General features: G+C 36.3%; 2 protein-coding genes across 3 annotated transcripts in view; one reads left to right on the top strand and one right to left on the bottom strand.

Annotated features, from left to right (window-relative positions):
• Positions 1-9403, top strand: part of RHOQ (ras homolog family member Q) — a 50622-nt gene extending 41219 nt beyond the window's left edge. The window contains exons 3-5 of one of the 2 annotated variants that reach the window (XM_053587440.1): positions 2913-3077; positions 3680-3775; positions 7229-9403. In XM_053587440.1, coding sequence (XP_053443415.1) covers positions 2913-3077; positions 3680-3775; positions 7229-7261 — 294 coding nt within the window. In that variant the 3' untranslated portion in view covers positions 7262-9403. Of the gene's footprint in view, positions 1-2912; positions 3078-3679; positions 3776-7224 lie in introns of both variants that reach the window. The other variant, XM_053587439.1, reaches the window with a different exon arrangement.
• PIGF (phosphatidylinositol glycan anchor biosynthesis class F) overlaps positions 7598-12096 on the bottom strand; it is a 41370-nt gene continuing 36871 nt past the window's right edge. The window contains exon 6 of the mRNA XM_053587441.1: positions 7598-7903. Within this exon, the coding sequence (XP_053443416.1) occupies positions 7790-7903 (114 nt within the window). The 3' untranslated portion in view covers positions 7598-7789. The remainder of the gene's footprint in view (positions 7904-12096) is intronic.

The raw sequence follows: 12096 nt of genomic DNA on the forward strand, positions 1-12096 counted from the left end.
TCAATGGGTATAAACCATTTTATGTGATGCAGGGTACACCAGGGGTAATTACATTACAGGGGATAATTTATTTTTTAAATTTGCTATCTATTATTAGACTTCTAATTACTCAGGCTGGATGGAAGCAGAAAGGCCTCATTCTTATTAATAACTGCCAATTACTTAGCCAGAGATGAAGGGCAGAAAGAGTTCATTTAGTTAGTACAGATTGAAAAGTAACATTTCTTTCCAAGGTGTTCTAAACATACTTGTTTTTGTTTTGTTTTGTCCTTAATAACCCCAGTTCTTCTCATCTTAATTATTCTAACAAAATCTACAATTTAACAAATATCTAGAAATGATTGGTCTCATTGCCTTCCTTCGTGTCCGCGTGTCTCCCACGGAGGAAAGTCAGGCCTCACTGTGATTGTAAAGGGAATCTTTATAATAAATTTGTGTTCTGTAGAATGTTTGGATTGATATTATTAAGCATTTCTAGAGAATGTAGCATTCAATTACATCTCATTTCTTGCCGTCTCCCCCTAGGGAAAGTGCACAATTCTGTTTCCCTAAGGAGGTAAACTTGGTTGAAAAGTAAAATTTTCATTAAAATATCTAATTTTGGCTTTCTTAAAAAACATAAATCTTTCTTTGTTACATTATGAATAGTCTTAAGAATATAGAGTTCCAAAGTGACTAGTATAGTAATAATAGATGATTCTCTTTTATTAATCTGAAAATTTTACTTCCCTCAAGAGAGTTTAGTTTCATTTATTTTGATGCCCATGTAGAAAATTTTATTTCTTACTGAAGTTTCTTCTCTGTGGTTGGAGGGAGATGCAGAGCCAGGTCTAGTGTGGGACACACGGGACCTTGCTTGGGTTTGCAGAGGGACCGGAGAATCAATTTCCCATAGGATAAGGCTTTCTGTTGAAGCATTGGGAGACTTCTTTTATGTGCCAGGTGCTAAGCTGAGTGCTTTAGTCATATTATTTCATTTATTCCTCATAATCTCGTGGGATATTATCCCCATTTCTATTCCTGCAAGAACTGGAAATCTCAGTATGCGAGAGAGCAACTTAATGAGAACAGCATGCCAACTGCAGGTTTGCTCAGAAGCACAGAGCTGGTGGGTAGGACGTGAGGATTACGTGCAGTCTCTCTCTTTTTTTTCTCATACACATGCAGTTTGAAATAAGCAGTAGAGTACAGAAAATACGTTTAATGCATCCAATCATACTATTTAACACCTACTGATTTTTTATTTCTTTTTTTGCAGTTTTTGGCCAGGGTTGGGTTTGAACCCACCACCTCCAGCATATGGGGCCAGCACCCTACTCCTTTGAGCCACAGGTGCTACCCAGCACCTACTGATTTTTAAAAACATGTTGTATTTTTGATAGTAGTCTTCTTTTAGTAACTGGCTGGTTTATACCCACTCTACTTGATTTCTTCATTACTAATTTCTTAGCCTGAAAGTACTGCTTTAGACAAAACCACTTAGAGGCCTCCAGTTTTAAAAATAAAAAGTGCAAAAGATGGGGGACGGCATTTCCCCTCCTGTCCTGCGATAGCCAACACCTGGGAAGTCTTACATCGCCCTCAGCTCTAGGGAATAGGGGTGTCTGTCCAGAGCCTCACAGAAAAATGAAAGGGTTAAAACCGCTGAGACATTAAATGCTTGACTTGAAAGTTATGTTAAGAAAAATGTCAGATGATGTGAAAAGAAAATTTCCGCAAGGGAAATACGACTGCACAAACTCCAGGTAGAGGAAGTTTTTAAATATTCCCTTAGTTCCACATCCCATGTAGTTCTAGGAGTGAAGCGGGTCATTAAGACGGGAGGTGGCCTCGGCTAAAAATAAAGTTTCCTTGAAACCAAATGAGAGTCTACCCAGGCCAAAAATGGAATCCCGACTCTGCTCACTCTCTAGAATGTAAATCAGCACAATGTAGTGTCAGGTAGTGTCAGAAAAGCTGGCCTTGTGCAAAACAGGACATTCACTGCCTTTTGTGATAGAGAGAGGCTACAGCAGCCGTCAGAGTACAATTGTTCTGTGGAAATCTAACATACTCTGATTTCCAAAAATCTCTAAGACAAGGAACATGCGGAACAACAGGTCTGGCATGATTTCTTCTGGGCACACGTGTATGAACGTGTTGTAGGTATATATTATACATGCACAGGAAAAGAACCAGCAGGATCCACATGGAAAGAATTGGGAAAGGCAATGAAAGCTGGCGAGAAAAGGGGGATTTTTATGGATTTTAGTCAATACATGTCTGTCTTTAAAATTTTATACATACATACAAATCAAGAAAACTCAATAAACATGGAAAGCAAAGCTTGAAGCTGTTCGGTGATCAAGAGCAGAGGCTGTGGAGTAGGAACTGAAGGGTTTGAACCCAGCTCCTTTTCTTAACTGGAAGGCTGTCGTCCTTCCACAGCTCTTTAACTTTTGTGCCTCAGTTTACTCAAACGGAAAACCGAGATAAGGGTACTTTGTCATACAGTTGTTACAGGATTAGATAAGTAATCCATGAGAGAGCCATATAGGTCAGTAAACATTCAGTTATATATTAGTTATTATAAATTATGATTCTACATCTAGCTATACTCAATTCTTTGTGCAAATTTTTCGTTTAAAAATATTTCTAGTAGCGGCATTAGTGATCACAATGTATTTTCTCAAAGTTTGCATTGTAGTTGCTAATTGTAGTGTTCTATGTTTTTACCTCACTGGTGTTCAGAACTTTAAAAGGAAGAATAATAAGGACAACTGGAGTTACCTTGTTCCATGTGGAGGGCTGTACGTCCCATCTGTGGAGTAATCCTGCATTTGCGTTTTTGACCATGTAATCTGATGTACATATTATTAAAACTAGAGACACGTAAATGTAAATATGTTATGAGGTTTTTCTTTATTCCTTAGGAAGACTATGACCGTCTGAGGCCTTTATCTTACCCAATGACCGACGTCTTCCTTATCTGCTTCTCTGTGGTAAATCCAGCCTCATTTCAAAATGTTAAAGAGGAGTGGGTACCAGAGCTTAAGGAATACGCACCAAATGTACCCTTTTTATTAATAGGAACTCAGGTATGTCTGGTTTGATTTTTCCCCACTTAAGAATAAACTCTTAAAAGGGATCCAGTGTGCAAACATGCTTCAAAACCACTGGTTTATACAAAATTAAACAGGTTTGTAAAAAAAAAAAAAAAAAAGAAGAAAAGAACTCTGTGGCCTGTTGTGGAGGGTTGATCTCATAAAAATGGTCCAAGGTTTAGCAAATATTGTGTTTAATCTCAGCTGTAAGTTTCATTGTATTTTTGGAAAATATAGTGCCAGAAGAAAGCATGTATAGTACTGGTTTTTAAAAATGAAGTTCTTTGGGGAGGAGGGAGGTGGGAGAGAAGAGGAGGGAAGAGGACTGGTGTCCCTTAGCCTTCGGCGAGGGGCACAACTACAACTTGGACTCTACCAAACAAATGCAAACAATATAACTTAATCGTGTGTACCCTCATATTAATCTGAAATTAAAAAAAATATATAAATTTTTTTGCAGTCCTAAAAACCAGAAATTAAGTTCTTTTGTTTAAGCTTTTTTTTTTTTCTTTTTTGGTAGGTGGGGCTTAAATGGGATTACATGTTTTGATTTATCTTTAAAGACTTATGGGACGTTATTGACCTTTCTTAATTAGATTGATCTCCGAGATGACCCCAAAACTTTAGCAAGACTGAATGATATGAAAGAAAAACCTATATGTGTGGAACAAGGACAGAAACTAGCAAAAGAGGTAACAGAACATTTACAGAATTAAAAAATGAATGTAAAGAAAGCTAAGATAATAATAGAAGCTAACATTTATTGCGCATTTACTGTATGCCAGGCACTGTGCTAAGTGTTTTTCATGCATTAGCGTTTAATCCTCACTCTGACTGGGAAAGGTAGGTCCGGCTGTTCCCCCTGCTACACAGAAGAGACAACGGAGGCTTGGAGGTGTCAGTTTCCAGCAGAGACGTGTTTCATTCCAAAGCTTGACTCCAGGGTTCTTACACTGGTGATTCAACTGCCAATGGTATTTTCCAAAAAAGTCACATATAGAAAGAGGCATCAGAAACTTTGCAGATAACTTTCAGCCCTTCTCCATTAAACATTTACACTGTGCCAAATCAGGCTCTGTCTTTAGGTAAGACTTGTGTGAGAGAGTGAAGCAACATAGGGTAACAGTTGAAAGTTGTGGTTAAAACCAAACAGTTATGGCTAGGTTTAAAAAGAAATGTGTTGAATTTCTTCCAAGTTTTTATATGAAAGGAGGATAGAAAATATGAGCATTTTTAAAATACAGTAGAACCTCCATAATTGACTATCTCCTTAAGTTGACCTGATTTTCATAGACCAGTCATGTACCACATTTGTACCTATCAGTACAGGAGGCCTAGTTCCTTATGTTGATCACCTCTATATGTTGACCAGTTCATTATCGTCCCTTGGGTGGTCAACTTATAGAGGTATTTGTAACAGTAATACACATACCTTTTAACATGCATTTTTCCTGACCCCAAAGTCAGGTTTACTTTTTTTCTCTGTTTGGCCCTAATGTTATTGGATTCTGTTCTTTAAATGTGACTTTAATAGGACCTTTTAGAAACACAACCTAATAAGAACTTTTAAAATGTACTATTAGGAGGCAGAGAAAAGCATGAAAACTTTCTGGAGGACAGTTTTTCTTAAAGCAAAATGTAAATGGTTTCATTAACAAGTTACTTTAGAAATTCCATATATTCAATTTTGTAATCTTGGAGAGAGAAGGGACTTCTAGATGTCATAAAGGTAAAAGTCATAAATGAAAATATTGATGTTTTAACTACATAAAAGTCAAATACTACATCGACTGCTATAAAAAAAGGAAAAATCACATGACAAACTTGATATGTATGGCAGGAAATGGATTAACATCCATAATATACCAGAACCCCTTGCATATGAGTTAATCAAAAGATGTATATCCCAATAGAAAATGGGTTAAAAACATCAACGGAGAATTCACCTCCAAAACTGCAGATTGCCATTGAAAATAGGAAGTACATTCATACTTAATTTAGTAGTCAAATGTAAGTAGTCAAATGTGTTATCTGTTTCCACCAATAATACTGGCAAAAAATGAAAAATTAATTAATGATTCTAAGGGTACATGGAAATGGGCACTCTGTTGTACTATTTCAAAGCAATCTTGACAATATGCAAAAGCATTAAAATCATGGACACTTGCTCAAGCAATTCCATATGTAGGAATTTTTCTTAAGCAAATTATTAGGATGCTGATCAAAGGGTACAAAGTTTCAGTTAGTAGGAATAAGTTTTTTTAGACGAGATACAGTGTACAATATGGCGACTACAGTTAATAATAGAGCATTGCATATTTCAGAATTGTTCTCACCACAAATGAGTATCTGAAGTGATAGTTATATTAATTAGGTTGACACAATGAATTCTACTTTGTATATAGCAATATCACTTTGTACTCCATATATGTTTATACTTTGTCAATTTACAATAAAAAAGAAAATTATTAGGGTTGTGCTTAGACAGCTACAAAGATACTGCATTGTTTATAATGGCAAAAAAATCCTGCATCTATTAAAAATTCATACTAATGTATTAAGACATTTCTATTTATTATGTAGTTTAAGTAAAAGAGTAGTTGCGAAGCAAGGTGATCCCGCTTCTAGACTTGTCAGTGGCATTTGGCACAGGTGGTTCCTTGTTGAACCAGGTCTCTCCTCCATCTCTTCATCTCCCTGGTGTCTGAGTATTGAGGGCCCCAAGTCTGCACTCAGCTTCCTGGAAGTCTTTTCTTCCATGGCTACACCCAATCCCTACGCCTTGGTGAGTTTCTTTCATTCTTGTGGCTTAAACAATCTAAAAGTGAAGATTCCTAGATTTTTCTCTCCAGCCTGGACTTCTTTCTTCCCTAAACTCTAGTCTTGGTTACCCAGTTGTTCACTTAACAAGTCCATCTGGGTGACCAAGCATCTCAAAATTAACGTGTTCAAAATAGAATTCTTAATTTTACCGTCCAAGCCAGTCCTCTGCTTCTCTCATAACACACTTCCAACCCTTCAGCAAAATGGATTGCTCTTCCTTCAGAACACACCCAGAGTCCAGGCTCTTTTCTCATTCTCTCCTTCCACCTGGTCCGGGCCCCTCCATCTCTGGCCTGGATTACTGGGACAGCTTTCAACTCGCCTTTCTGCTTCTGTCTGTGCCCTGTTCTCAATGTAAGCCCAATCAGGTCCCCGCTCTGCCCAGAATTCTCCAGTGAGTCCCCAGCTCAGTCCGAGTAAAGGCTGATGCCCGTATCTTAGCCTACAGCAGTGGTTCCCAACCTTCCTAATGCCACGACCCTTTAATACAGTCCCTCAGTTGTGGTTGGGGGTCACCACAATATGAGGGACTGTATTAAAGGGTCGCAGCATTAGAAAGGTTGAGAACCACTGGCCTACAGGCACCTGTTATGCCCTGCCTCGGTCATGTACTCAAGTGCACTGGCCGTGTTGCTATTCCCCCAAAGTCCTACCTCAGGGCCTTTGTACTTTCGCTGCTGCCTCTGCCTGGAATGTTCTTCCCTATGTGGACATCATTTGTTCTTTCGCTCCTTTCGGTCTTGGCTCAGATACCACTTTGTCATTCCTCCAGGCATGCTCCTACAGCAGTCTTTGCATCTGTCACCCCACCTTCCTGGAGCTCTTGCTTTGGTATCACTCACTGCTGATACTTCTCCTGTGAGGAGCCTTTTCCGGCCACCACCACGGCCCTCAGCTCCCTCAGTTTTTGCCCATAGCATTTGCCATCATCTGCTCTATATTCCCTCCTCGTGTGCCTCTGCCCAGTATCACTTAAGCAAATCTAAGTGCCACACAGCAAGGATTTGGCTCTTTGGTTCAGTTCATTGATATATCCTCAGCACCCCAACAGTGCTTGACATAAATAGTAGATACCTAATAAATATGTGATGAATGAAAGATTTTTTCATGGGAAGTTTGGAAGGACATTGTTCGTATTTTAATAGTTGGCTATATCTAGGGGATCTGGCTAATCTCTGGGGGATTATGAATATGGATGATGATGTTATGCTTTTTTGCATAGCTGTATTTCATAATTTTCCTTATAATGAAATTGTACATGCTAATTGTATAAAAAAGATTTTATATATTTGTGATTTTTTCTTTCCCTCTCTCCCAGATAGGAGCATGCTGCTATGTGGAATGTTCAGCTTTAACCCAGAAGGGATTGAAGACTGTTTTTGATGAGGCTATCATAGCCATTTTAACTCCAAAGAAACACACAGTAAAAAAAAGAATAGGATCAAGATGTATAAACTGTTGTCTGATTACGTGAGAAACATCTTCGGTGGCCAAGAAAACTGTCTATTTCTCTCAGAAGGCATATGAAATGCTACAGCTATACCCAGACCTCTTATACATAATGAAGCAGTTTAAAACTTGAAAACAAAACAAAACAAAACAAAAAAAAAGTGTCCTCGGAATTCTATAAAGTTCATTAAGAATGTTTCTTAAAGGTCTAAGAAGCAGTAAACAGCATCTGAAGCCACAACCTATTATAAATACTTTATTTCAACTAGAAGGTACAATCTCTCAGGGGTTTCATAGTTTAAAAAGCTACAATCACATCACGTAACCACATAAAAAACAGTGCTGTAAATGGAACTGCTTGCCTTTGACCATATACATTTCTGCACAGCCCATATGGAATCTGCACAGAGAAATATCTTCTCCCTTTGCTCTGATTAATTGTTCTTGTACGTGAGTTGCTTTCTATTCCAGTATATCCACAGTGGTGAAATAAGAAGGCCAGCCACGTAGCCAAAGGTTGCTCCAAGTGTACAGGAGATGGGCCATACCTGAGGAGAGAATGTATGAGATCAAAAAAGAACAAATGTTTTATTATTACTTGAGCACAAGTTAAGTGTGTAACCTAAATATTTCTATATTAAAGCTTAATGTGCTTTCTTAAAGAATGCCAAAGTGTAATAAGATCATAACTGCATTTATCGTGAACACTAAAAAGTGTACACTTTTAGTTAATGTAAAATTAAATTGTAACAAGGCTTCTGGCGATTGTAGATTTAGTTTGATGCTCCCCAAAGTGCACGAGATACATGCTAAAGTTACAAATTAAAATTTTGGGTTAGATTTTGCCATAATCCTGGATTCAATTTAGCTTTCTGAACTAGCTCGTAATTCTTTTTTAATTCCTACTTTGGCTGTGTACATCAAATGAAATTAGAAGTGTGTATGCTGACCGAACCACAAGAAACCTTCTTTAAGTTGTGTTAAAGAGGAAAGACTTAGAATCCAAGCATGTTATGTGGAATTTAAAACAGAGCAGCTGCTTCCACCTTTCAAATACAGATGTTGGAACCATGGCAGAAGTTCTAGAACTACAACTTATGTACACACCTAGAGTGCAAGTTAAATAAAATACTGGCTTCCAGATAACCAATTTTTTCCTTACATTTCAAGATTTTACATCAAGCAAGAAATAATGATTTATTTCACCCATAAGCAATGTATGCTGGTCCCTAGTTGTAGGACTCAGCTTAAATAAAAAAAAAAAAAAAAAAACAGTTGGGTGACAAACTTTCACATTAATCTGTGGATCTTATCTGGTATTCTGGAGCCATTTCTAATCTTTGTCTGGGGGAATAGGCCAAAGAACTGTGTTAGAGGTGAACCACCTTAATTACTAGTTCTCTTACCTAATTCAGCTTCTTTGTTTGGTCTGCTGTGGATCTGCCATATTCCAAACACCATGCAACAGACAATAGTGTTAGACAAAACTTCAGTGTGAACAAACTAATGCAGTTGAGAAAAGGATAATCTAATCCATAATTTTTTTCCTAGCCTTCCCTACGTTTAAACTTGCTGTTGCCTAAATTATGATTACTCTGCGTCAGTGTTGGCCTCTGTTAATTTTCATGACTTGGGCTTATAGCTTTGTCTACTGCACAGACTGGGTAATGGAACACTAAACTTTTATACTTGAAAATGACAGCCTTAAATGCTCATATCAGTCACAAATCTAGGATTGTACTGTCTTGTTGTAAGCTTTGTAGAGATTTTTTAAAAATGTAAGCATTTTCAATCTTTTCCATTGAAGAGTGGAGTCAGTGGATAACTATTCAGAAGCTTTCTCTCTGAATCGGACATTGGATGTCTTTATCCCAAGAAATGGTGGTTCACATTAAGTATCATGGCCTTATGTATGCTCAAATAGAATCTTATGTAACTTATTTAATTTTGGTCTGTTATTTTTGGGTAGAATTTAAAGGAATTGTATAAATCAACTAACATGGTAAAAAGGAATTAAGACAGTAAAGTATTATACATTTCTAACTTGCCTGTGGGGATTTGATGGGGATTTTTTTTTCCCCAAATTCACATCTCTGAAACCCTTCACCCTTGGTTTACTAGCCAATGAAAGTTAAAATCTAGAATTTGTCCTGCCCTAAGAGAAATGGATTAGAATCTGGAACTACAAATTGGCGCCTCCTGTTTCTTGACTGGGCCTGTTTCCTCATCGTATTATAAACAGGGAGGTAGGATAGGTGATCTCCTTTGCCTCTCCCATTTACCAACTCCTGATTCTCTCTTGTTCACAACCACTGTTAGACATTTCCTTATCAGCTTCACATTCTCAAAGTGGTAAGAACCATGTACACAGACGACTAAAGCTCTAAGCAAAGATGATTGTCTCATCTGCACCTGAGGTGCCTTAGGTACTCTACTGACCTTGAGGGGGTTTGGAGTTTCCCATTGCTTAGTGAGAACTTTTTAATTGCTTTGGTTCTTTAGTGTTTCTTTTTGCAAAATCCTTCCTACCACTTTACAAAAAACCAAAGATTTGTTTTCTATTCATAAGCAGATTATAGAAAAATTGCCTTATTTTCAGAAATGCATCTTCATTAAAGGCTTAGGTTTCAATAGAAATTCAGACTACTCACTGGAATGACTATTTCAAATTAATGAAATGTCTGGGGGACAATGCTTCAGAAATATTTTATTGACATGCATTTTGCTGGTGAAATACAAAATACATTGCTTCAAAATGTCATGTGTGAATGAACATGAAAGAAATTTGTAGCTAATCAGTTTTTGCATATACAGAATGAGTTCTGAAGTTCTTAAACATAAGTTTAGGGGCTCCCTGAAAAAATCTTATTTACTATTTTGCTAATGTATGCCTTTATTCTATCTCTACAGGTACATTTTAAGTTACCCCATATTGAATTATCATATTTCCAATAATTAGAGCTTGAATTTGATGGGTTTTGTTATGACTTAAGTTACTTTAGAGGGTGTTTCATTTGATTTTTAATTATTGATTTAAAATACCAAGTTAAATACTGGTTTATTGGTTGTTACTTTTTAAAAGTGATTGTTACCTTAACAGTGCCCCTTAACATATGGGATTACAAATAAAATAATATGCATAGTTTATTATCTATGTAAAGCATTGAACTTTTTACCCTAGTAGTTTTTATTTAACACCCCTTATTAAATCACCCCTTGGGATAATATTATTATATTTCCCGTTTCCTCATGCTGTGAGTCTACTCATCACTGGCAAAGTGTGAGCATCTACATTTTGTTAAAAAGCTCACTGTCAATTTACAGGGAGAATAATAATCCCTCCTGAATCCCAGCCAAATTCTAGTTTGAATTACTAAACTGTACTTTATCACTTTATAATTTCGGCATGGGTCTTTGTTCTCAAACACATACATACATATTCACACATTCTTTAAACAACCATACTCATCTACGATAGAATGCCCCAAATGAAACATTGGCTAAAAAGTTTTGTCTAATGAGGTTGATTCGTCTAATAAATTCTGTCTAAATTTTGAGTAACAAGTGTTATTCAGTGTTACATAAATCTCAAGAAATCCATGTCATCAGCAAATTAAACTGTTGGACTGGCTTTGAAGACTGTTTGTTAGTTATGGATCAGGCTTTGTGTTTTCCTGAAATACCCAGTCCTTAACTGTGAAGAAATTGTAATTTCTTTGCTCAGGGACAATTTTTATGATTTTTGAATATCAACAGGGAATGCCAAAAGGGACAGTTTAAGGGAATTGAAGGAGGCTGCCCACTAATAACCACTTCTCAAGCAATTTCCTACTACCTTTCTTATAATTGCTTTAAAATTGTAAAGATTACACCATGACAGCCAAATTCATATTGACTTAAATTAATCATGTATGTTCATAATTAGATCCTAAAGTTTTCCACTGAAAAGTATTTCTTCATCTCACATTTAGAAATGTTTCTATTTAACATTCTTCATGCTACAAATAGGTTTTTTTAAATGGTATCATCTATTACACAGACAATTCAGCTACATCAGTATAAACATTTCTCTAAAAATTATGGTGATCAGACATGCTGATATATAATTATCTTGTTTAAGGAAAATAGAAAACTTAGAACAAAGACATTCATACAAAGGAAGTCATTCACATGTGTTTGCCACCAAAATGACAATATTTTAATCCATTTTTTAATAAATGTAAATAGTTTTTTAAAACAATCACTAAAAAGAATAATAATAATAGGTCATATCCTTAGCCTCTGTAACAAGAAGTTCTGCCTAAATCAGGAATCTACACAATCACTAGGAAAAAATAACCTGGTTGCATAACGAACTATAATACAACTCAAATGGGTAAAATTATTCAGGTTACCACGAAAAAGAAAAATCCATTTTAAAAACTGAGTGGCTATATCATATGAAAAAATGTATCCTACTTAGAACACTATAATTGTTCTTTCTATAAGTCAAATAACTCCTTATTACATATTTTTTATCACTTAACTGAAAAAGTCCAGTGTTTTCTTAAAGCAATAAATCAACATTGACAAAGGCCCAATATTACATAACATGGGGCCTGAGTATATGGTACCAATGAGTTATTTTTCTTTCAGAAATAGAAATTTCATCTTAATAAGCTAAAAAAATTATCATACTTTGTTTTCTCTATAATACAAATCAGTATTATTGCTGGTTGAAAGATAACTTCAAAATTATATA

Source organism: Nycticebus coucang, chromosome 4 (genome assembly GCF_027406575.1).
Source record: "Nycticebus coucang isolate mNycCou1 chromosome 4, mNycCou1.pri, whole genome shotgun sequence".
Taxonomy (NCBI): Eukaryota; Metazoa; Chordata; class Mammalia; order Primates; family Lorisidae; genus Nycticebus; species Nycticebus coucang.